The sequence below is a fragment of the Mesoplodon densirostris genome, chromosome 9 (genome assembly GCF_025265405.1).
Source record: "Mesoplodon densirostris isolate mMesDen1 chromosome 9, mMesDen1 primary haplotype, whole genome shotgun sequence".
Taxonomy (NCBI): domain Eukaryota; kingdom Metazoa; phylum Chordata; class Mammalia; order Artiodactyla; family Ziphiidae; genus Mesoplodon; species Mesoplodon densirostris.
In genome coordinates this window covers 96,777,042-96,804,416 of record NC_082669.1, presented here as the reverse complement: position 1 = coordinate 96,804,416, position 27,375 = coordinate 96,777,042, and the positions used below count along the sequence as shown (strand labels likewise).

Here is a 27,375-nt window from a genome sequence, read left to right as displayed (position 1 = left end):
AAGGGAGTCTGGGGATTCAGTGCCTTTTCAGCCTCTATAGGAGAGGAAAGCACAGAAAAAAGGGGGTTGCGCTAGACTTTGGATGAGCCAAGCTGTAGTATTGGGTTGGCCAAAAAGTTCACTTGGTTAATGAATCTATTCAATAAAGTTCTTGGTGAAAATGAAAAATGTGTCTTTTATTTTTACTTAAAACCGAACGAACTTTTTGACCAACCCAATATACACCTTGAAGTATGATCAGCAACGTGCCAGGGGGCATACAGGAAGAGAGGGAGCCAGCTGTCCTGGAAATTCCAGAAGGGCTTCACGGAAACAACTGAATAAGAGTTAATCAAATACTTAAAGGGAGAGCACAAAGAATTGCTTTGTTCCTTTACATTTTAAGAGTCCTTGTGGGACATTTAATATCAGATATATTTATTCAGGCATTCCTTTTGTACTTGATTCTAACCCACTTTCTTTCCAAAAGTGAGTTGAATATACCAAACCATGTTTGCTAAATTTTTATTTCTGAGATAGTGGTTATATTCTAAGGTTGTGAAACAGTATTTAGCAACATATACAGAAATGTCCACCAAGATGTCATGTGTGTATCTAAATGCTAATTTTTTAATTGATAAATTTTGCATTGAAACAAAGTTGCATAGGGTTCTAACAATTGATTAGTATAATTATAGTCATCATCTTTGCCACAAAAGCCTTCTGTCGAGATAATGTCAGATAACCTGAGTACAAGTTTAAGAGTTGCATTCTTAAAATGTTACTAATCCAGTTTTCTGGCCTATTTGTCCAGATTAAGAATTGGTGGTAATTAAAAAAAAAAAACACACACACACACACAAAAAAAAAAAACTGGTGGTATAAAGCAGAATTGGGCTATCTGAAGTAAGAAGTAGATAAAGATGCACTCTTGTTTCATGCCAGTATATCTTATCTTTCTAGCTACATTGTAAACTAGTCTATTCAAGGGCAGAGATAGTATGATGAATTTTTTTAAACATTCCCCATATTCTACAACTTACTATCAAATAATACTTGATTGTCTAAAACAGTAACTTCTGAAAATGAAGAAATTACTGGTGAGGCTTTAAAGCTTTTTACTCCCTAGAATGACAAATGGCCTGTCTCTCTACTTGGGCCACTTAACTTGGCTGTAGCAACCTTTTCCTCCTCCAGGAAACTATCACAACCTGAATCATGCTGTAACTATAAGCAGGTGAGCCTAGTCCTGATCTAGTCCTTTTTTTTTTTTTTTTTTTTTGTGGTACGCGGGCCTCTCACTGTTGTGGCCTCTCCCGTTGCGAAGCACAGGCTCCGGATGCGCAGGCTCAGCAGCCATGGCTCACGGGCCCAGCCGCTCCGTGGCATGTGGGATCTTCCCGGACCGGGGCACGGACCCGTGTCCCCTGCTTCGGCAGGCGGACTCTCAACCACCGCGCCACCAGGGAGGCCCCTGATCGAGTCCTTTATTGTATGTGTACAGTCCGTGTCTCTATCAATTTTAAAACACATGTAATTTTTGTAATATCATTTGATAGCCTGTTATTGACACTGTGCGAGGCCTTGTGATTTGAGAGACGATAAACATGGTTACTGCCGTCACCATATTTAGTAAACCGTACAACAAGTGCACAAAGCGTTGTGATTGCTGTGACAGGAGTTTACATGTACCAGCAGAGATCTACAGGAAGAAGAGTTCACGTGTGGTCCTGGGAGTCACGGGCCATAGTGTGTTATAAATAAGGATGTCATGACAACTTTAGGTACCACAAATATAACTTCAAAAAGCAGTTGACACTTGAGTTGAATCTTAGCAACTTAGTGTCCAAGAATCTAATAGAGAACTGGAGTACCTTTCCACGCAGAAGCAGCAATGTGAGAAGGTTGCACAGGCAAGAAAGAACCAGCTTTCAAAGAACCAGCTTTTAGTTTTACTGATTTTTGCTATTGTTTTCTTCATTTCTATTTCATTTATTTCTGCTCTGATATTTATGATTTCTTTCCTTGTACCGACTGGGTTTTCTTTGTTCTTCTTTCTCTAGTTGCTTTAGGTGTAGCGTTAGATTGTTTGAGATTTTTCTTGTTTCTTGAGGTAGGATTGTATAGCTATAAACTTCCTTCTTAGAACTGCTTTTGCTGCATCCCAGAGGTTTTGGGTCGTTGTGTTTTTGTTGTCATTTGTTTCTATGTATTTTTTTTATTTCTTCTTTTATTTCTTCAGTGATCTCTTGGTTCTTTAGTAGCACACCGTTTAGCCTCCATGTATTTGTGTTTTTTACAGGTTTTTTTCCCTGTAATTGCTTTCCAGTCTCATAGCATTGTGGTCAGAAAGGATGCTTGATACGATTGCAATTTTTTAAATTTTCCGAGGCTTGATTTGTGACCCAAGATGTGATCTATTCTAGAGAATGTTCCATGTGCACTTGAGAAGAAAGTGTAATCTGCTGTTTTCTAATGGAATGTCCTATAAATATCAATTAAATCTGGTCTATTGTGTTATTTAAAGCTTGTGTTTCCTTATTAATTTTCTGTTTGGATGATCTGTCCATTGGTGTAAGCGAGGTGTTAAAGTCCCCCACTATGATTGTGTTACTGTCGATTTCCTCTTTTATAGCTGTTAGCATTTGCCTTACGTATTGAGGTGCTCCTATGTTGGGTGCATATATATTTATAATTGTTATAGCTTCTTCTTGGATTGATCCCTTGATCATTATGTAGTGTCCTTCCTTGTCTTTTGTAACATTATTTTAAAGTCTGTTTTATCTGATATGAGTATTGCTACTCCAGCTTTCTTTTGATTTCCATTTGCATGGAATATCTTTTTCCAGCCCCTCACTTTCAGTCTGTATGTGTCCCTAGGTCTGAAGTGGGTCTCATGTAGACAGCATATATATGGGTCTTGATTTTGTATCCATTCAGTGAGCCTGTCTTTTGGTTGGAGCATTTAATCCATTCACGTTTAAGGTAATTATCGATATGTATGTTGCTATGACCATTTTCTTAATTGTTTTGGGTTTGTTTTTGTAGGTCCTTCTCTTGTGTTTCCCACTTAGAGAAGTTCCTTTAGCATTTGTTGTAGAGCTGGTTTGGTGGTGCTGAATTCTCTTAGCTTTTGCTTGTCTGTAAAGGTTTTGATTTCTCCATCGAATCTGAATGAGATCCTTGCTGGGTAGATTAATCTTGGTTGTAGGTTCTTCCCTTTCATCACTTTAAATATATCTTGCCATTCCCTTCTGGCTTGTAGAGTTTCTGCTGAGAAATCAGCTGTTAACCTTATGGGAGTTCCCTTGTATGTTATTTGTCATTTTCCCCTTGTTGCTTTTAATAATTTTTCTTTGTCTTTAATTTTCGTCAATTTGATTACTCTGTGTGTCAGTGTGTTTCTCCTTGGGTTTATCCTGACTGGGACTCTGTGCTTCCTGGACTTGGGTGGCTATTTCCTTTCCCATGTTAGGGAAGTTTTCAACTATAATCTCTTCAGCTATTTTCTCTGGTCCTTCCTCTCTTTCTTCTCCTTCTGGGACCCCTATAATGCAAATGTTGGTGCATTTAATGTTGTCCCAGAGGTCTCTTAGACTGTCTTCGCTTCTTTTCACTCTTTTTTCTTTATTCTGTTCTGTTGAAGTGAATTCCACCATTCTGTCTTCCAGGTCACTTACCTGTTCTTCTGCCTCAGTTATTCTGCTATTGATTCCTTATAGTGTATTTTTCATTTCAGTTATTGTATTGTTCATCTCTGTTTGTTTGTTCTTTAGTTCTTCTAGGTGTTTGTTCTTTAATTCTTCTAGGTCTTTGTTAAACATTTCTTGCATCTTCTCAGTCTTTGCCTCTATTCTTTTTCCAAGGTCCTGGATCATATTCACTACCATTATTCTGAATTCTTTTTCTGGAAGGTTGCCTATCTATCTCCACTTCTTTTAGTTGCTTTTCTGGGGTTTTATCTTGTTCCTTCATCTGGTACATAGTCCTCTGCCTTTTCATTTTGTCTGTCTTCCTGTTAATGTGGTTTTCGTTCTACAGGCTGCAGAATTGTAGTTCTTCTTGCTTCTGCTCTCTGCCTTCTAGTGGATGAGGCTAGCTTGCATTAGAATTTTCATATGAAAATCTTGAACTAAGAAAGTTGTGGTAGCAAGGACAGGTGGAAAATGTGAGGAACATTATGGTCTGAAGATTTGGTCACTGATAACATGTGAAGTAAACAAGAAGAACTGCATAGTGTCTCCACAGTTCCTGGAAGGTGGTTCTTTTTTTTTTTTCTTTTTGCGGTATGTGGGCCTCTCACTGTTGTGGCCTCTCCCGTTGCGGAGCACAGGCTCCGGATGCGCAGGCCCAGCGGCCATGGCTCACGGGCCCAGCCGCTCCGCGGCATATGGGATCCTCCCAGACCGGGGCGCGAACCCGTATCCCCTGCATCGGCAGGCGGACTCTTAACCACTGCGCCACCAGGGAGGCCCTGGAAGGTGGTTCTTACCATGATAGTGAATACTCCAGAAAAAGAAACAAGTTTGTAGGAAAAGATCATGGGTTCACTTTAGGAATCATAGAGTTTGCGGTATTTCTGGGACTGAAAGTAGATAAGTCTCAGTGGCATGTATATATGTTTATATAAATATGGGTTTAAAGATCAGGGTAGATGTTCAAAATGAGTATAAAGGTTGGAACTTAAATCGTAACATGGATAAGATCAGGCAAAAAGCATATTGAGCAAGTGGTGAAGGGTGCCAAAGACCAGAACCATGGAGAATCCAGCATTTAAACAAAGCAGAGAGAAAGTAAAGGGGAGGAGGGTGGAGTGGAAGTAGTGGGTGCAGGAAGGAGAGGCAGGCTAGACAGACAGAACTTGGAGATAATATTCTAAAGCATTTTCATGACAGCATAGATTAGGCTATAAATTGCCTTCCGTGTCCATTTTTTACTCTTTCTTTTAGAAGGGGAACCCCAGGTTTTAACTGGGTGCATACATCACAGCCTAGCTAGTCCTTGTATCTCAGTTTGACTTTGTGTCTAAGTTTGGGCTGATGGGATGTGCGCAAATGATGTGTGCCACTTCTAGATCATCACCTAAAATGTGAAGCCACTTGCTGGGGACTTTCACCCCCACATCCAGCAGGCTGGAAGCACATGTGGAGGTGAGCACATTTAGCAGTAGACTGTTTTATGAGAGAGAAATAAATTAACTTAGTTTAATACATTGTGTCTTAGCCTCTCTTTGTTATAGCAGTTTAGCCAAACCATAACAAATAGGGTCAAAAGTTGTTGTTTGTAAATGAATGAACAGGACTGGGGAAAACTTGGGTGTGGATCTCCCGATTCTGTCACTTGGGAGAGTTGCACAGGGTTTTGATATTGGAACAATAGAAATAAAACTGATCATAGTTGTCTGCTAGGTGCCACAGTGAGCAGTGTTTACCCAGAAGTAATTTAAGCATTGTTTATATAGTTTAACTGTAAAAGTCTATCAATATCCAGGACCAGATCGCTTTACTGGTGAGTTCTACCAAACATTTAATGAAGAATTAATACCATTCCTTCTCAAAGTCTTCCCCAAAACATCAGTACAGATGGGACCACTTCCAAACTCATTTTACAAGGCCAGCATTACCCCTATACCAAAACCAGACAAGGATGCCACAAGAAAATTGCAGACCAATATCCCTGATGAATATAGATGCAAAAGTCCTCAACAAAATGTTAGCAAATCAAATTCAGCAATACATTAAAAGGATCATACTCCATAATCAACTGGGATTTATTCTGGGGACACAAGGATGATTCAGCATCTGCAGATCAATCAGTGTGAACACCACAATAACAAAATGAAGGATAAAAATCATATGATCATCTCAGTAGATGCAGAAAAAGCATTTGACATAATTTAATGTTCATTCATAATAAGGACACTCAACAAAGTGGATATAGAGGTAACATGCCTCAGCATCATGAAGGCCATATTATGCCCACAAGCTGTACATCATGATCAACAGTGAAAAACTGAAATTTTTTCCTCTAACATAATGAACAAGATGAGGTTGCCCACTTTCACCACTTATTTAACATAGTACTGGAAGTCCCTAGCCAGAGCTGTTAGTTAGGCAAGAAAAGAAATAAAAGGCATCCAAGTTGGAAGGGAAGAAGTAAAGTGTTCTCTGTTGGCAGATGACAGGATACTCCGTATAGAAAACCCTCAAGACTCCACTAAAAAACTGTTACAACTGTTCAACTAATTCAGTAAACTTGCAGGATACAAAATCAATATACAAAAATCAGTTGTATTTCTATATACTAATAACAAATTAGAAGAGAATTTTTTTAAATTCTACTTAAAATTGCATCAAAAAGAATAAAATACCTAGAAAGAAATTTAACCAAGGAGGCAAAAGACTCTTATGCTGACAACTGTACGACATTGATGAAATATATTAAAGAAGACACTAATAAATGGAAAGATATTCTGTGCTCATGGATTGGCAACATTAATATTGCTAAAATGTCCACACTGCCCAAAGCAAGCTTTAATGCAGCTTCCGTCAAAATTCCAATGGCATTTTTCACAGAACTAGATTAAACAATGCTAAAATTTTTATGGAACCACAGCAGATCCTGAATAGCCAAAGGAATCCTGAGAAAAGAGAACAAAGCTAGCAGCATCACATTTCCTGATTCCAAATGATACTACAAATATGTAGGAATCAAAACAGTATAGTATTGACATGAAAACATGTACATAGATCAATGGAACAGAATAGAGAATCCAGAAATAAACCCCCCCTCCACACACACACACACAGTCAATTAATTTACCACAAAGCAGCCAAGAATATATAATAGGGAAATAGTGTTGAGAAAAGTGGACAGGCACATGCAAAAGAATGAAACTGGACCACTATCTTACACCATACACAAAAATCGACTCAAAATGAATTAAAGACTTTAAAATAAGACCTGAAACCATGGAACTCCTAGAAAAAAACATAGATAGTAAGCTCTTTGACATTCGTCTTGGTGATGAGTTTTTGAATTTGACACTAAAGGCAAAGGAAACCATCAACAAAATGAAAAGGCTGCCTATAGAGTGGGAGAAAAATATTTGCAAATCATGTATCTGATAAGGGGATAATACCCAAAATATAAAATGAATTCATATAACTCAATAGAAAAAAAAAACTCAGTAGAAACAAAAAATCTGATTTTAAAATGGGCAGAGGATCTGAATAGACATTTATTTATACAAAGAAGATATACAGATGGCCAACAGATACATAAAAAGTTTCCTCAACATCACTAATCATCAGGCAAAATACAAATCAAAACCACAATGAATTGTCACCTCTTACCTATTAGAATGGCTGCTATCAAAGATATAAGAAATAGTAAGTGTTGGCAAGGATGTGGAATAAAGGGAACCCTTGTGCACTGTTGGCGGGGATGTAAATTGGTGCAGTCTCTGTGGAAGACAGTATGGAGGTTCCTCAAGAAATTAAAAATAGGACTGCCATGTGATCCGGCAATTTTACTTCTGGGGGTTTATCTGAAGGAAACAAAAATCCTAACTCAAGAAGATATCTACACCTTGTGTTCATTGCAGCATTATTTACTGTAGCCAAGACAGGAAAATAACCTAAGTGTCTATCAACAGATGCATGGATAAAGAAAATGGGGTGGGGTGTGGGTGTGTATATACACACACATATATGCACACATAATGCAATGGATTATTATTCAGCCAATAAAAAAAGAAAATCCTGCCATTTGCAACAACATGGATGACCTTGAGGGCATTATGCTAAGTGAGATAAATCAGAGAAAGACAAATACTGTATTATCTCACTTATATGAAGAGTCTCAAAATTCACAGGTAACAGAAAACAGATGGGGGGCGAGGAATGGGTAAAGGTGGTCAAAAGGTAGAAACTTCCATTTATAAGATAAGTAAGTCCTGGGGGTATAATGTACAGTATGGTGACTATAGGGGGAAAAATCAACCAATAAACAACAGTTTTTATAGAACCGAATATAAAAGTTAATCTTGATAAAATAGAAAAGCTGGCATTTTAAGAGGTAGAGGGAGTAATGGAAAGGTAGAGAAAGTATCTTATAAAGTAGAGGAATAAGATACTGTCAAAATTGATGGAACAAGAAACAGGTTTTAAATACAAAAAAATTTACAAAGAAACAAACTGCTATTTGAAGTATAAGACATTGGGAGGATGTGGGGAAGGGACGTGCTCCCTGCTAGAGCAGCATCCATGCAGCAGGGAGTCAGAAGGTAATCTCTGAAGTTAATAACTCAAATAGTGGCATGAGTATAATACTTAGAGCCATGGAAATAATCACTAGAACTAATAACTACTGAAAATGGTTTCCTCAGGAAAGGGGTGAGGCCAGATATACTTAAGTTCTGCAATAACTGCATCAAGTATCAAAAAATCATTTCCTTTTAATATCCTTTTCCATGTTGACAAAATTGGTTTATCTTTTTTAGAAGAACTGGTTTGAGTTCATTAAATTTATTCCTAACATTTTATTCTTTTTGATGCTGTTATCAATGGAATTCTTTTCTTGGCTTTATTTTTAAATTTTGAATATTAAGCCTTTTATTACTATGAAATGTCCCTCTTTGTCTCTAGTAATATTTCTTTCTCTTAAAGTTTATTTTATCTGATACAGAGTCACTCTATTTCTCTTATGGTTACTCATTTATTTTTAAAAGAGATACATACACATACATATCTAGAACAAGAGAATATAGATAGAAACACTAAAATGTTAACATTAGTTGTATTTGGCTTATAGAATTATGAGTTTTACAGGGAGTTTTTTGGTGTGTATTCTGAGTTCTGTGATTAGTTTATATTACAATTAGAAAAAAATGATTTATATAAAATGTTTAATACTTTTATCAGATTTTGGGGGTTGCAAATAGCAGAAGTTGACTCTAACAAGTAGAAAGGAGTTTTTGAAGATGTTGGACTAGTCATAGAATCAATAGGAAAGCTGGAGGACCAGGCTCAGAAGAGGCCAGAGCTATGGTAGCTGTAAGACTCTAGATAGCAGGAACTTCTCAACTGTCTCTTCTGGGTGAGAACACAGAAATAAATGAGCTCTGACTTCTTGTTGTCTTTCTTTTGTTCTCGCTGATCAAGATTCAAAATCCAGAAGCGAGTGTCCTGCTTTGATGCCTGGCAAGGAAAGTACATGGCACCTTAAGTTACAGTTCTAGGAGTCCACACAATGGGGACAAATGATTCCCCAGAAGTAGATTAGGGTGCTGTTATCAAAAGAAGGGAAGTCTGGCAGCTAAAAAGCAACAGATATTCACTATGATATTTAACTTTTTGTTAATGCAGAATTACAGTTTACAATGCTAGTCATAAAAACAGTTATCAATATTGAATAAGAAATAATTTGTTTTGCTAAAAATAGAATTACCATATGATCCAGCAGTCCCACTCCTGGGCATATATCCAGACAAAACTATAATTCAAAAACTACATGCACCCCTATGCTCATAGCAGCCCTGTTCACAAGAGCCAAGACATGGAAACAACCTAAATGTCCATCAACAGATGAATGAATAAAGATGTACCTATATACAATGAAGTACTACTCGGCCATAAAAAAGAACGCAATAATGCCATTTGCAGCAACATGGATGGACCTAGAGATTTTCTGACTTACTTCACTTAGTATGATAGAGAAGGACAAATACCATACGATTTATATGTGGAATCTAAAATATGATACAAATGAACCTATCTATGAAACAGAATCAGGGACATAGAGAATAGACTGGTGGTTGCCCTGGGGCAGGGGTGGGGGCAGGGGCAGTGGGAGAGGGTAGGAGTGGGAATGTGGGATTAGCAGATGTAAACTACTATGTATAGAATGGGTAAACAACAAGGTCCTACTGTATAGCACAGGGAACTATATTCAATATCCTGTGATAAACCGTAATGGAAAAGAATATGAAAAAGAATATATACTGTATATATATATAGCTGAGTCACTTTTGCTGTACAGCAGTAATTAACACAACATTGTAATTCAATAAAAAATAAATTTTAAAATTGTTTTGGATACAATGGTCCCAATTATTGTCACTTAACCTATGTTGGAGTACTCACCACACTGAAGTTCTCACTCACAGATTTCTCTCTCACTTAACTGTAAGTTCCATGTGTTCCATAATGCAGTTAAATTCAATTAGAAAAAGAGAAAACAGACTTTTGTGGTCATATTGAGGAGGACTTTGTGATAATTTAACACTTGATAGAATGTCTGTCATCTCCTTCCTGGTTTACCTAATCAACTTGTACTTACTCAAGGCTCAGCTCAAGCATTACCTCATCCAGAAGGACTTGCTTACACTCTCCTAACCACATCCCATTATGGTTTACAGACCACTCATCACTGTGCATTACGCTATTGTTCTCATCCCACTGTGTCATACTGGTTGATTTGTCTGTCTCTCACACCAGCCAAACTGGCAGGCTCTATCTTGTTTTTCTTTGATTCTCCAGCCCCTTACACACAGTGTCTATGCATCAAACATTCAGTAAATATTTGTTGAATGAGTGAATGGATTTGCCAGCAGAAAGGAGGTAAGGCATTCCATAGTTTGGCAAGTGTAAAGTCATGGCACCTGGTACATTGAGGAATGGTGACATTACAGAGGATTAGAGTATTGAAAGATTAATGGGAAAAGAGACTGGTGAATTTGACTAGAGTTTGTCTCTACAGGACCATGTACGCCAAGCTTAGACAATTCCGTTGGCCTCAGGAACAGACGAATGAGTGAGACTTGGCAGTGGGAGGAGGACAGGACACAAGAGGTTATTTGGTGAATAAATACAGGTTGGGCTGGAGCTCACAGAGAACCCTTCCAGGGTGGAGTGTTGCTGTCTGTGGAAGTTAGAGAGGTCCAGACTTGGTTTGGGAGCAAATTCACCCACCATGCACTAGGTACTTTTTTAGATACTGGGGACACAATAGTAGATAATATGAACAAGATTTCTACTCCCATTGAGTTTTTACTCTAATAAGGGAAAACAGATAAAAACAATAGACACAAAGGTATGCGTACACATTCTCGAAACTAAAGTGCCATGTTGCAAGTAAAATGTTCCATGACAGCACTCTCTGCATGAAGCATTGAGAGCAAGCTGGAGAGAATTTCCCTAGAGTACAGCAGGGAGCCTCCTTTACTAGCCCACATCCCAGCCATTTACTGCTAAGTTTTTGTAAGTATAATGACCAATATTGTACGTGTTCTTTAGGAATTTGTCTAAAATAAAAGGTTTGTAAGTTCTAGATTTTACAAATATGTGTGTATTACTTATGCACTCTCCAAAACATGTTGCAAAGAAGAAAAAAAGATAATTTTGTCGCAGTAATACTTTCTTCTTTAGCAAAAGTGATTTCCTTCCCAACCCTCCCTGTTTTATACTACATAGGGATCTTCTTTTTTTAAAGCTTAATTGAGTAAATATATGATAGTATAAATAAAAGTCAGTCATTGCCTACGTTATTGGCAAGTTGTGTTTCTAGTTTACATTTCTAGTGCCTGAAAAATAATCTGGTGTTTTTACAGCTTAATCGCTAACCTTGCCATCTGTTCGGGGCTTTTCCTTCAATAGAATGGACTCCGGTAGTAAAGGAGTTTTGCCTTTGCCAAGCTACCTGGCTTTCATTCTCTTCTCTTGGTTGTGGGCCTCGTTTAATGATAAAGGCTCTTTCCTCTTTTCCAGGGTGCTGATAAGACTGTGAAAGGTCCAGATGGACTGACTGCCTTTGAAGCCACTGACAACCAGGCAATCAAAGCCCTTCTTCAGTGATGGACGGATGGGCTAACAGCTCTGGAAGAATGACTCTCCTGTGGCCTCACACTGCTGCCTGTCTGTCTGTCACTCTCTATCTGCCAGCTTCTTCAGCTAAAATACTTTTAGAGGGGTGAGGGGAGAGAGAAATTCGTAACAAATCAGACTACCAGAAAAAAACAATGATTGGGAGGAGAGGAGAAAAACAAGATCAGGCTTTTACTAGGATTCCTGATCAGGTCAGCCTCTTTTCCATTTCCAGTAAAAAAAAAAAAAAAAACACAGCTTATACCCATGGGAGAGCAAAGACAAAATATACCATTAACGTTTGACCTTTTCAGCTCCCTAGCTAATTTATTAATTAGATTGCGTTGAGGGTCTGACTATACCAAGGCCAACTATACATTTGGTAGCCCCATCTGTGCGAGCAGTACTGGCTGCTGTGACGTAACTTAGGGTGCTGAGATAAGCAATTAGCTCTAGCCTTCTGCCTTAAGATTCACTCTAGTGGGGATCTCCCGGCATAGTTAAGAGCGCTGCCTGTGGTTGGTGACCAAATCTTCCCTCGGTGACTTCCAGCTTTTTGTGAAAGCTCAGTTAAGGCGAGGAGGGACACACTCCTAAGCTGCTGGCGGCTGAGCTTTGGATTTCCTCTCCCCCTTCTCATGGATTTCATGTACCTTTAGATAAAACTGACTAGTTTTATTTATAAAATCTCAAAATTTTGGAAGTCTAAAGGAGAAATCATTCCAGTATGCATATTTTTTTTCCTCTAGATTCAGACATTTATAGAACATTGAAAACACTTTCAAACTCCTGCTGGTAGTAAAAGGGGATTTAAAAATAGAATCATAGCCATAAGCCTGTTAGTATCATAAAGAGAGAACAGTTGTCTTAGTACCTATGGATTTTCTTCATTTGCTATTTGAATGGATTGGCCTCAGTTATGTTTGGAGAATCAAGGAACATTCTTTGGAATGCCTCTCTCAGACCCATCTTGGATGCTGATTACTTATTGCACCAAAGCTATCACTGGGGTGAGATTTACTGTTTGGACAAATTTAACCCCATCCCTTAAAAATATGCGTGTTACCAAGTTTCCCTGAGGTGTTGATAGGCTTCTGCTGAATGTATGCCAACCCACCTGCATAATATATATTTTTTTCTTTCTATATTATGCATTGCATAAAATGTGAGAACTTCAAATTGTATTGTGTTCTTAAAATACAGTGCCCTAAAATGGTGTTCTTAGGACCTGCAGAAAATATTTAGACACATTTTCTAATGTTTATTTCATGAGCAGTACAGCTAATTAAAACATATACCCTTAAATTTGCTGTCCTGCATATAAAATATTAAGATTCCTTTGACTTGCCATCCATATAAGCTTACTAAAAATATAAGGGTTTTTCCTTAGCCATGTCATGCAATAATTGAATGTACCTCAAATTTTTAAAACGGGGGAGGGTGGGTGAGGGACTTGTATTCAGATTGTGGATAACAAAGAATTAATGATGTTTTTAAAGGCAATGTAGCATTCTGCAGCAGGGTTAAACTAGTACCAAGAACAGTCAGCCTGGCCAACAAGTCTTATTGACCACTTGCTGATTGGTTGGTTGGTGTGTGGGTTTGTGTGTGTGTATTTTTCCCCATGAACCCTTTTTTTAATCCTGTGGCTTTTTCACTTAAAACTAGCCTAACCCTGTAATTTTCCTGCATCCAAGAAAACAATCACAAAATGCTGGTTTAAATACTTTGATACATTTGGCTAATTCTGCTATCCTAATGCAGCCTATTAGAGTTGGATTAAAAGTCAGTAATCAGTACTTCATAACATCACTGAACTGAAACACAGAGCTATCCTCACTGAAGATGGAGGGCACTCTATCAGACTGTAACTGTCAGCGTAGTGACAAGCTGTTTTGATATCTTTGTTTCCACTTCTTGGCATACTGCTGTTTAAAAGGCTTGGATTTTACTCTACGCAGTTTTACCTTTACTCTCCAAGTGTTTTTTGTAGTTGGCTGCTGCAGAGAGTGCATTGTCCTGTCATTCCTAAACCTGGTCTGCTTTCACAGTCACCTGGTCTAGAGACCATGTGATTCTTTGTACAGTTTATCCTCATGTTCCTTGTAATGCAGTAGAGGCTACTTTGCCTTCCCTCTTCTTTCTCAGCCATTTTGTAAACCCCATAATTATGAAGCAGTTGCTTGAGAAAATAACAGATAAACAGAATAGACTGACCAAGATGGTTTAGTTTCTTTTTTTTAACTAGGTTATTTATAATGTACTTCTGAACCACTTGGCAGAGAAATTCACAACACAATGTTCATATTTTGACTAAAGGAAGCTAAAACCTTGTCTGCTTTTTGGTACTACATGCATTAGTAAAAGGTTAAGTAAGTTTTGTTCTCCACTGAAGTAATATTTAACATCTCAGAAAAAACCTTGCATGTTCTGTAGTTTTGTATTAAGTCAGTCATATTGTATGCACTGTATCAAGTGAAAACAGGTGGTTTACCTGTCTACATTAGTATACTAACAGATTCCCCCTTGCAGCTTCAGACTGGTATCTGTAGACTTACAGTTGAGCTATGGCACCAGAATCGATGCAGTAGTTCACAGCTCACCTTCTAAACCCAGTGGGGCATGAAGGAGAGGTAGGTGGGTGCAGTGAGTGGAAGCTGCCAGCAAGTAGGCCCTTCATTCATTGATTTCTTTTCCCCAAATAATGGATTTCAAATCTATATGTACTTATTTGATTTTTTTTTCCTAAATCTTCAACTGAGCTGCTGTTTTCTTCCATGCAATACTGTATACTCGATTGTGTATAGAAGCTGGTGAGAGTGCCCTCCTGCATAAGTAACTGCAGTGTTTTGCATGCAAATTTTTAAAAATTTAAATTGTCCTGATTCTATTTTGTAAATGGAGAAACAATCATATCTTTCTAAGCAGTAATGGAGGAAGACTAGTGCTTTGTGCATTTTGATATATTTGAGTTCATTTTTTCCACAATGTAATGCGTTTGACACAATTGGGTTTCTCATATTATCCTAGTTCATGTACATCAGAATGCTAAATAATATTGTGTTGAAGTTTTGTGTTGCAAGAACAAATGGAATAAACTTGAATTGTGCTACAGCCAACGTGTCAGCGTTTCCCTCACTCCGTTACTATCGCCTTCCTCCTCCAGTCTTCTCTACCACTGTATCAGTGCTTTGACTCAAACTTTTAATTAATCTGAATTTTCCCCCTCTGTCCCACTTCTGGAAAAAAATAAGTGGAAAGAAAATAGGACATAGGAAAGATTCAATAGAAATAAACTATATTACTTATCTCATCTAGAAGTTTTGCTCTTCTCGCAGTTCCCTGATACAAATTGTTTGCCTGTAATAAATGTTGAGTAGTTACTAGGAGCAAGCTGTAGCTAGGAAATGCTAGAGTGTCAGGATCTTAATAGGTGTTAAAGAAAACAGGGTCACAGTAAACCTCTTTAATCCTTTCATATGCTCATTTAAGCTAATGCAGAACTTTCACGTAGCACGGTATATCAGACTGTTAAGATTTTTTTTTCCTCTTCCTGTTAAGACCAGTGATTCTCAAAATGTGGTCTCTAGACGAGCAACCATGACCAGGGAACTTGATAGAAATGCCCAGCCTGGGCCAGGCCCAGCAATCCTTGGTGTAATAAGGCCTCCAGGTGATTCTGATGCACACAAATTTGTACGAGACAATTAAGAGAAAAAGAAATAGTCAAAAAGCTTCTAAATAGGATGTCATCAAGGGTGGCTTTCTAGAGAGTAAATGGAAGCTGTAACACATGAGACAGCAAAACTCTGGACACCCAAGAAAATCTTAAGATGAGCTTCAAATCTACGTTCTGGGCAAAAGAAGTCGGGTTAAGATATAACAGTGGCTCCAAAAATGTAACACTGGTAAGAATGACCCTTCATTATTAGGGATTTTTCCCTGAAGGATGTCCCATCAATTGCTATGGACAGTATTTCCATAGTCCCCAGCTATGGGGTTACAGTCCCCATAGCTGAATTGCTGAGGCTTGAGCCTTGCCCAAGTCCTTGGAGTTCCAAAGTGGAGTGAGGGGAGCATGCAAGGACGCTGGGGAGATAATGTCATGAATCTCCTTATTTCATGCTGAGCACATTGTGGGTCACTGGCAGGGCTCTCATCACTTAGCTGTGCCCCTGTCGGCTTCTGCCTAGCTAGTGCTACAGCAGGAGAGCCCTTTGGGAGACCAGTTGCTGCTTTCAACTCTGCTTCCCTGGGCTGGCATTAGTGCCTTGACCATGGATTCTCCACTGCAGTGGGTGCACCACGGGCTCAGAAACAGCCACCTTTGTGCCAGCGAACCATTAACTGTTATAAATTTACCATCTTCCCCAGACACTAACCGGGTCATCACACATCAGCCATAGGATATCTTTCTTCAAGGCTTTTACTTCATTGAAATATAATTATAAAAATATAATTATTAAAATATAATTTTACTTCATTGAAATAGAATTTATCAGCAGCTTTAATGGCACCTGATACATGGCAGACATTCACTGTATTTGTCCTGAACTAATGTCAAACCATTATACAGTCAAATGCGAGGTAAGCTTTGTTTTAGTAAATCCTGGCTAAAGGATTACTGGCTTTTGGGACCATGGGGCTACACCTAAGTGTCACTGTACTTAAATATTGGCCAAGCAGCCTCAAAAGTACTACTGAAATTGCAAACCCAAATCAATGAAGTAGAGACAAATATCACAGTCACAAAGATTCACTGAGGAAACGCTGACCATGGGGTCAAATGCAGGTCACTGAGCTATTTGTGGCATATACTAAAGCACAGCTGTAAATAGAGTAGCAACACAAAGGACTGTCTGGTCACCCCAGCAACTTCTATGCATTCAGCAGCTGCAGCAGCAAGGGTAGTCTTATTCACACCATTTGGATAGAATGATGGGTCACATGTCTGGCAACATTGACAAGCCACAGCATCTTATCACACAAAGGAAAATAATGCATAGACAACTCCTAGCAACTGGATGCTGATATTGAAGATAGTACTAGATAATTTTTTTTTTTTTAAGAAACTGTTTTACTAAAGTTTTACTAACAAATCTGAGAATGTATCTGTATATCCTTCTCCGGATATCTAGTAATGTCCCATGTGTTTATGCACATCCCCTGTGGCAGGCCACCAAGTCTAGCTATGTGCCACGGCTGGTGATTTGCTAGTCAAATTTCAGTAGGCTTGAAAGTACTCAGATCTAAGTTAATTTATATTAATTTTACTACTAAAATTTTTTTAGCTATTGTATTACAGCTAGTTGTGCTCAGAACTTTTTACCACATTACATTATTCAATTTTCACAATAATCGTATGTTAAAAAAAAACAAAACAGACTAAGGTTAAAAAACTTGCTGTAGGGCTTCCCTGGTGGTGCAGTGGTTGAGAGTCCGCCTGCCGATGCAGGGGACACGGGTTCGTGCCCCGGTCCGGGAAGATCCCACATGCTGTGGAGTGGCTGGGCCCGTGAACTATGGCCGCTGAGCCTGCGCGTCCGGAGCCTGTGCTCCGCAACGGGAGAGGCCATAACAGTGAGAGGCCCGCGTACCGCAAAAAAAAAAAAACTTGCAGTGAACAGCTCATGAATGGTACAATTTAGTTCTGTCCAATTTTAGAGCCCACATTCCTTCAAATTAAATGAAGAGTAAAAGCTTTCTCACCCATATATCCAAAACCAATGCTCATACCTACTGCCTTGCAGAAAGCTCAGAGAGGCTCTGCAGCCCTGGTGCCCTTTTTTTTTTTTTTTTTCCTCTTAGCAATAGATCTCCAGAACTTATTTTGCATAACTGAAACTCAGTAACCTTTAACCAACACCTCCCATGTTCCCCTCCCCCAGCCCTTGGCAATCCCCATTCTGTCTCTGCTTCTATGAGTTTGACTATTCTAGGTTCCACACATAACTTCTTTTTCTGGCTTATTTCACTTAGCATAATGCCCTCAAGGTCCATCTATGTTGTTGCAAATGGCAGAATTCCCTTCTTTTTCCAAGGCTAAATAATATTACACCTTATGTACATACCACATTTTCTTTATCCATTTGTATATCAACGGACATTTGTTTCCATGCCTTGGTGATCATGAATAATGCTGCAAGGAACGTGGGAGTGCGTTCAACTATCAACTATCTCTGAGATCTAGATTTCACTTCTGTTGGCTATATACCCAGAAAAGGGATCACTGGATCAAATGGTAATTCTATTTTTAATATTTTGAGGAACCTCCATATTGTTTTCCATAGTAGCTGCACCAATTTACATTCCCACAAAGTACAAGTGTTCCCTTTTCTCCACATCCTTGCCAACATTTGTCCTTTGTGAATTTTTGTTTTGATAATAGCCATCCTAACAGGCATGAGGAGGTATCTCATGCTTTTGATTTGCATTTCCCTGATGATTAGTGACATTGAGCTCCTTTTCATACATCTGTTGGCCATTTGTATGTCTTATCTGGAGAAACATCTATTCAGGTCCTTTGCCCATCTTCTTTTTTTTTTTTTCTTGCGGTACGCGGGCCTCTCACTGCCACGGCCTCTCCCGCTGCAGAGCACAGGCTCCGGACGCGCAGGCCCAGCGGCCATGGCCCACGGGCCCAGCCGCTCCGCGGCATGCGGGATCCTCCCGGACCAGGGCACGAACCCGCGTGCCCTGCATTGGCAGGCGGACTTTCAACCACTGCACCACCAGGGAAGCCCTGCCCATCTTTTAATCAAGTTATTTGGGGACTTTTTTTGCTATTGAGTTTTAGGTGTTCCTTATATATTTGAATATTAACCCCGTGTCAGATATATGGTCTGCAAATATTTTCTCCTATTGCGTAGGTTGCCTTTTCATTTTGTTGATGGTTTCTTTTGCTGTGCAGAAGCTTTTTAGTTTGGTGTAGTCCCACTTGCCTTGTTTTGCTTTTGTTGCCTGTGCTTTTGATGCCATATCAAAGAAATCATTGTACAGTTCAATGTCAGAAGCTTTTTCCCTAAGTTTTCTAAGAGTCTTATTGTTTCAGGGTTTGTGTTTAAGTCTTTAATCCATTTTGAGTTGATTTTTGTATATGGTGTGAGATAAGAATCCAACTTTATTCTTTTACATGTGGATATCCAGTTTTCCCAACACCATTTATTGAAGAGACTATCTTTTCCCCATTGAGTCTTCTTGGCTCCCTTGTCAAATGTTAGTTGACCATACGTATATGCCAGGGTTTATTTCTGGTCTCTTTTATTCTGTTTCATAGTCTGTTTTTATGCTAGTACTATACTGTTTTTGATTACAGTAGCCTTGTAATACATTTTTAAATGAGGGAGCATTTCAGCTTTGTTCTTCTTGCTCAGAATTGCTTTGGCTATTCAGGGTCTTTTATGGTTCCAAATGAATTTTTAAGATTGTTTTTCTATTCCTGTAAAAATGTCGTTGGGGGCTTCCCTCGTGGCGTAGTGGTTGAGAGTCTGCCTGCCGATGCAGGGGACACGGGTTCGTGCCCCGGTCTGGGAGGATCCCACATGCCGCAGAGCGGCTGTGCCCGTGAGCCATGGCCGCTGAGCCTGTGCTCCACAACGGGAGAGAGGCCACAACAGTGAGAGGCCCGCATACCGCAAAAAAAAAAAAAAAAAGTCGTTGGGATTTTGGTAAGGATTACACTGAATCTATAGATCACTTTGGTAAATACAGACATTTTAACAATATTAATTCTTCCTATCCATGAACACAGGACATCGTTCCATCTGTCTTTATTTCTTTTGTCAGTGTTTTGGAGGTTTTAGTGTACAAGTATATCACCATTTTGGTTAATTTTATTCCTAAGTATTATATTCTTTTTTTACACTATTGTAAATGGAATTTTCTTAATTTCCTTTTGGTTTGTTTGTTTGTTTGTGGCCGCCCATGTAGCTTGTTGGATCCTAGTTCCCTGCCTTGGGATTGAACCTGGGCCTTCAGAAGTGAGAGTGCAGATTCCTAACCCCCGGACCGCCATGGAATTCCCCTTAATTTCCTTTTTTGGATAGTTGTTTGTGTATAGAAATGCAGCTAGTTTTTGTAGGTTGATTTTCGTGTCCTTTGACTTTACTGAAATTGCCTATTAGTTCTAACAAATTAAAATTAAGTTCTTGAAATTAAACTGTAACACTATGAACCTGGAAACCCTATCATATACCCAGGCTTATCAAAAATTACTATTTAAGGGAGTTAGATCACCATTTTAACTGATCATCTATTGTGGTCTGGGCATCATGCTAAGTATTTCATGTGAACTGACTCATTTAATCTTCATAAAAACCCTATGAGGTAGGACTACTGTTATCTATTTTCAAATGAGAAAACAAAAGCTCAGAGAAGTCAGGTAACTTGCATATCGTCACACAGCCAGTTAGTGGTAGTCTGGATTTAAACTCAGTCTGACTCTAAAGTTTGTGCTCTCTGCACCTTATAGTGCCTCTCCAACTCTCACTGAACCAATCTATGACATTTTATTCAGTAAACGCAGTGTTTTCTAAGTTCTTAAAAAGATCCTTAGCAAAAATTTTATGAGTTTATGATTTTAAGCAATTAGATGAAAAATATCATGTAACATGCCGTGATCAGTTACTTCTTATGATGAAATCAAATTCTGCAGAGATGAAATTTAGTTTTCAGTTTGAGAAATAGAAATACTTGAATGTAATATACTTTTTTGGGAGTCTAGAATTATTATGATATAGATCAAGAATCAGCAAACTATGGCCCACAGCTCTAACCTGCCCTACCACTTGTTTTTTGTTTTTGTTTTTCTTTTTGCGGTACGCAGGCCTCTCACTGTTGTGGCCTTTCCCGTTGCGGAGCACAGGCTCCAGATGCACAGGCCCAGCGGCCATGGCTCACGGGCCCAACCACTCTGTGGCATGTGGGATCCTCCCGGACCGGGGCACGAACCCATGTCCCCTGCATCAGCAGGCGGACTCTCAACCACTGCACCACCAGGGAAGCCCCTACCACCTGTTTTTTATAAATAAAGTTTTATTGGAACACAGCTTATACCCATTCTCTTACATATGATCTATGGCTACTTCTACACTTCATTAGCAGAGGTGAGTAGTTGCAACAGAGACTTCATGGCTCACAAAGCCTAAAATATTTATTCTCTGGCCCTTCACAGAAAAAGCTTGCCAACTCCTGATATAGACGTTTAGTTGGGATAGGTTGAGGAAAACTCTGTAGGATTGGCCAGGACCTAATTAGAGAGCAATTAGCAAGTCATGGGAGAATGTAAACTGTTAACTGAAGCAAATTAAAAGCCAAGCCTATAAATAATGCACCTCTCTTCGTACCTAGGGTAGATTGTTACAGTCATGATCCCCAGTGAATCATGCCTGGGTAGCCAGGCCCTTGTGCAACCCCTTCCCAAACTGACTCTTGGGCTTGCCCATGTGACCTACCAGGGCCAAATGGGACAGCAAACATGAAGCCAGCAGAAGCATGAACAGGCGCTTCCTTGTTGGGGCATGCCCCCTTAGGTCTCAGCATGGAAAGAAGTCTGGAGTTATACCTCAGGAGAGACCACATGAAGAACTGATGTGTCCCAGTCCACAGTCCCAGCTACCCGCCAGACAGGTGCGTGAAGCCATCTTGGACTATCCAACACCAGCTGAGCCCCCAGATAACTGCAGCCACAAGTGACCCCAGGTGAGATCCGAAGAACCACCAGCTGAACCCAGCTCAAACTGCAGAATCATGGACAAATATACAGTGGTTGTTTTAAGCCACTAGGTTTTGGGGTTATGCAGCAAGAGACAACTGATACAACACCCTAGATGAAGGAGATCTACTGATGAGGGATCAGGAGCATTACCTGGGGGCAAGAAGACATGTCTAATTTAAAAAGTGAATTTTTAAAACATACACACCTGTGATATACAAACAAATACAATTAAGGGCCCAGGATTTCCTTTTCTTTCAGACTCTTGAAAAAAAGAAAAATAGGTTAAAAGCAAAAACCTTTGGCTTTCTGTCTAGGAAAGGTTAAGTGCTATAAATAACAAACTCTTGTGTTTCTACAGAATCCTTTTTATCCCTTTCTATCTGCCCAGACAGAGAAAGTGTCGCTCGCATCCTGGTAGGTTTTTCCTTTTGCCTCTTGGAGGAGTCAAAGGCTAATGGGGATTTGCTGGTATGAGCCAAACACCCGTGCCAAGCTAGTGGCTTTATGGCAAAGTAACAGCTTAAATAGTATGGGGAGGGGGTGGAAAAAGGGGGCAGCACGGCATGAAATAAAGAAGAGCCACAAGGGCTAAGACTCTCGTCTGTGATTCCCACGCTAACTGCCAGGTGAGCCGGTGCTGGTCTTCCTGCCAGACATGAGGGCAAGGGGGCCCTCAACCATGGCCAGCAGGGTGTGGGCATGAGAGCTGCATCCAGAATGGCAACAGCAGCAAAAGGTCCCTCACCCTTAATTGTTTATCACTTCCCAGCACTCTCTCTCTCAGTCAAGACCTGTGGAATCGTTTCAAAGCAGCCTTCCTAAAAAACCAGCCACAGTGGCTCCAGAAGCTAAAAATGCCTTGGGTTACAGGGGCAAATAGGGAGGTAGTGAGGATAGTCAGTTCTCTAAATTGTGAGTTCATTGGTTCATTCAACAAATACTTATTGCGGATCTATATATGTCAGGCCCCGTTGTGGGCACTGTAGCCATAACAGTCAACACTACGGACATGACTCCTACCCAGATAGGGCTTACATCCTAGGAGGAGAGAAAAGACAACGGCTACTTCCTAAATAAAACCAGTACAGATGCTGACATGTGCTGGAAGGAAATGGACAAGATGGGCTAGGGTACACACCGTAGGGTGCTGGAGGACCTCCTGGCTCACCTACGTCTTACTGGTTTCTGACATTCAAGGTGTTTATACCTTCGAGGGATATGTTTTGGCCTCAGGTAAGTAAAGCTCCACGTGGTTAGATTTTTTCCGCATTTCGGTTTGTGTCAGGTAACATTGATGCAGGCTAAGACATGGGAGGGAGGTGGCGAATGGCAGCAGCGCTGAGACCAGACAAGACGTTGAGCAGGCCCTCCGGGGGGGGAGCGCCTGGCACCCCACTAATGACCCTGCCTGAAGGGCAGGCAGGGCAGTTCTCCAAGGCCATCTCTCTGCGCTGTGTGTGCTCACTGATCAAGCAGCATCAGCAGCAGGGCCCTGCCCAAGCTCTCTAACTAGATTGCCCTAATGGGACCACGTGGGAGACGGAAGCTCAGCGCTCTCTGTAGGGAGCTACTAATGCTTCCAAGTCCAGGGAGAGGTCGACCAGCGCTTGGCTTGTTTTACAAAAGAGGAATGAGGTCCCCAGGCTTTGTCACCTCAAGGAGGATGTGCTTTCTAATATCTACTCCTCACACTAAGCACAAAACGCTAGAGAGTTGCTTGTCCTCTTTTTCGTACCCCCTTTTCATTTTGAATGAACCATTCCATAAATCCTGTGTTCATCTCATTTCGGTAGCTGTGAGCTTAAGTCTTGTTTCATGTCATTATCAGCAATTCTTTTCATGATGATAAGAATCAACACAAACCCCAGTTAAAACCTGGACATCTGCCACCCAGTTGCCACAGACAACCGAACCACTCACCCAGGAGGTATGGCTGAGGTTTGACGACGGGGAACAAAAAAGGGAATTCTTCCTGAGGATAAGCAAACCAACTGCGTATATTTTGGTTGTGTGACCCAGTGGATTCTATTTTAAAAATTTAAACTCCCTCATTTAAGATTAAAGGTGTGTGTTTTAAAAGGAGGTCTTATAGAGAACAGACTTGTAGTTGCCAAGGGGGAGGGGGTTGGGGGAGGGGTGGTGTGGGAGGTTGGCATTAGCAGTTGTAAGCTATTACATACGGAATAAACAACAAGGTCCTACCGTATAGCACAGAGAACTATATTCAGTATCCTATGATCAACCATAATGGAAAAGAATATAAAAAAAGAATGTAGGTATAACTGAATCACTTTGCTATACAGCAGAAACTAAAACATTAAAAATTAACTATAGTATTTAACTATACTTCAATAAAATATATATATATAAATAAAAAGGTCTTACTGATTAAATATTAGGGATTTTTAAAAAATCTAAAACTGCTGCCCAGGACGTTTTCATTTGATTAAATTTCCTTTTTTCTGAGATATTCACTATTATAAGAGTGACTTCACATGCCTCCTAAATTGTGGAGTGTTGAACAAAGGGAAAATATCTTTATTATGATTTTTCTCCTGCCACAGTTATTTGAGTTATACTACCTTGTGCTTCCTGACATTTTAGGAGAGAATTATGTTTGGAGCTTTGCCATGTCATGAATTAACTTGACAATCTTTTTTTGACAAAAATCACATCCATACTTTTGGCCCCAGTCTTTCGCTTTGATGTTGTTGCCTTCTTGTTAAGAAGGAAGCAATGTGCTTTCACAAGCCTATTGGCTAACATGTCAAAGAGAAGCAGATTCCAGGTATAGGATAAGGGGCTGCCTGAGGATGAACTCAAGCAGACCCCCGTGGAGAAACACTTCCTTTGCTCACACTGTGATTTGTCCTTTCCTGCACAGGTTGAGACTTAACATACAGATGACTTGCATCCTAGATAAACTTGACCAGGAGCTCACACCCAGCTGAGCTGAAATGTGGTTACCAGGAACTCAGACACAGTTCTCACACCAATGACAAACCAAGTTCCTTGTGTCCATAAGTAAATCCATCAAACCAAAATTGAATTAAGAGGTCCTCATTGCCCAGTCCTGCTTCCTCCCTTGATGATGCTTAATGGGTCTAACAAGGATCCATTAAAACCACCCAGGCTGGGGCTTCCCTGGTGGCACAGTGGTTAAGAATCCTCCTGCCAATGCAGGGGACACGGGTTCAAGCCCTGGTCCGGGAAGATCCCACATGCCGCGGAGCAACTAAGTCCATGCACCACAACTACTGAGCCTGTGCTCTAGAGCCCGTGAGCCACAACTATTGAAGCCCATGCGCCTAGAGCCCGTGCTCCGCAACAAGAGAAGCCACCGCAATGAGAAGCCCATGCACCACAACGAAGTGTAGCCCCCGCTCGCCGCAACTAGAGAAAGCCCATGGGCAGCAACAAAGACCCAACGCAGCCAAAAATAAAATAAATTTTTTAAAAAATTTAAAAAAGAAAAAAAAAGACCCCCCCAGGCCTCCAAGGACTAAACAGCTGATGAGCAGTACCACCAGATTTAAACTGGATTGACTAATGAAGTCAAACGTGTGGATGATCAAGCAAGAAGGCGGCACTGAGAGCCCTGAGAGCAGTACAAGATGGTTATGAAATGATTCAAGATGTTTAAAGACAGACAATGTATTCTGAGAAAGCAGTTGTGTGAGGTTTTAGGAGATCTGAAAACATCCTGGTTCCAATCCCAACAGGGAGGGTTCCAGGAGCATGGAGGCATGAACAAGAATACCCTGGAAATAAGTTTCAGGCCTAACATCTCATCTCATTCTCAAGGAGACACCTCCACAAAAAGCCCGGCACACCATCAACCCAGGTACCTAGCGTTCATTTGTTATGCCAGGACTCTCCACCCTGTTGCAGAGAGAAGCTGTACACAACTAGAAGAGTTCCTTACACAGATGTTTAATATCAAAACAAGAAACAGCAACCCCAAAGCCAGCTCAGGGGTACAGACAATAACTCAAGAGCTCCAGGAGTGCCCTCACCAGGAGAATGACTCCCAAATCCACATCTTTCTTGAAATCTCACCCAGGCTCTGGGCCCTGACCTCCAACTACTTCCTACATCCACAACTAAACCTATGATCCTCACTGCCCACCCACCCACAAAAAGAAAACATTTCATTCCTGCTAAATACGTTTATGAAAATCAATTAATTGAATATATATCAATATCATTTTTTTAATCATGGTGATTCAAAACCTCATTAAAACTGCTTGATTACACACCCTTAGTTTCAGCTTCTCTTGTAGTCATTTCTTCCCTAAAAACGCTCCATGGCCAAGCTTAGCTCTCCATTCACATTAGTGCCCCCGCCCCCTCCCCTTGAAGGTCCGGATACTGTCACAACCCCCAGCAGAAAGGCCCTCCCTCTCCAATCAATTCACACACTACATTTAGACTAACTTTATCATTATCCCACTTCCACCCATTCATCCCTCTTACGGGTTGAATTGTGTTCCCCAAAAAAGGTAAATGCTGACGTCCTAATCCCCAGTACCTCAGAATATCACTTTCTTGGGCAAAAGGGTTGCAGATGTAATTAATTAAGATGAGGTCATACTGGAGTAGGATGGCCCCTTAATCCAATATGACTGGTGCCCTTACAAGGTGCTTAGCTATGAGGGGAGGACACCACGTGAAGATGGAGGCAGAGATTGGAGTGAGGCAGCCACAAGCCCAGGATGGATGGCCGCCACCTGAAGCCAGGAAGGGACGAGGAAGGATTCTACCCAGAGCCTCGGAGGGAGCGTGGCCCTGCTAACACCTTGCTTCCTAGCCGCCAGAGCTATGAGACAATAAACGTCTGTTGTTAAGGGAACCAGTTTGTTCTACTTTGTGACAGCAGCCCTAGGAGACTAATACAACCCCTTCCCTCTAAAACCTGCGGTGGCTTCCTATTGCCTCATTATATCAAGGGCAATGCTTTGGCCTGGCTCCTGAGGCCCTTTCCCACATCATCCTCCCTTTACAAATGTATCTCCCACTATTTCTTCCTCACCTTTTCTAAACTCCAATCTACACTGACTTCTCCCTTCTTCAAAGTCCTGCTGCCCGTGATTCCACTCAAGTATCCGTTTACTCTACCAAGTAGATTTCATTCTGTTTTCCCTAGCAATTCAGAAGCACCTGGGGAAATGGGCTATGAAATTTTCTTTACCTCCCCTGAGCATACAGATACTCTAAAAGTACTCATAGATTAATTGATCTAGTAGCCTTTACACATGCTTTGCCCTTGACCTGGGAGACCCAGGTAGGCGGTGAGCAACATGCCGGGGACCATTGTGTTAATCAATGCCTCACACCATGTCTAGCATTTCATAAACTTTCAACAAATATTTTACTTAATTCATTTTAAAAATCCAGCCTCCAGGTATATCTGTTCTGGGTTCATCCTAAGTAAAGCAGTGTCTGCCTCCTTTTAAAGAAATTACTAATGAAATACCTTAAAGTTCTTCAGACAAAAGTGGTTGAAGAGGGGGAAATGCCATTCTCTTTCTCCAGTAGCCTAAGAAGTCATTAGAAGGGCCCCAGCCTGGAGCCTCAGGGAGCCTTATTAGTCCCCCATGACCCATCCAAGAGGGGAGTCTTCCTCCCTGTTACCAGACTTCGTGTTTAATAATACATGATAAGGCTTGTTCTTCCACCCCATTGTCACCTGTGTTTCCAGAGCCCTTTGAAAGCATAAATAAATGATAGTTAACTGATCCCCTTTCCCCAGGATTTTGCCAGTGCTGAGAATCTTGAAAGCTTTCCAAGACATGATTTGCCACTACAAATGCCAAG

General features: G+C 40.4%; 1 protein-coding gene across 1 annotated transcript in view; it reads left to right on the top strand.

The window, feature by feature from the left end:
* The window catches only part of MTPN (myotrophin), a 63,348-nt gene extending 48,977 nt beyond the window's left edge, over positions 1–14,371 (top strand). Inside the window, exon 4 of the mRNA XM_060108490.1 lies at positions 11,748–14,371. Within this exon, the coding sequence (XP_059964473.1) occupies positions 11,748–11,834 (87 nt within the window). The 3' untranslated portion in view covers positions 11,835–14,371. The remainder of the gene's footprint in view (positions 1–11,747) is intronic.
* The last annotated feature ends 13,004 nt before the right edge of the window (positions 14,372–27,375 follow it).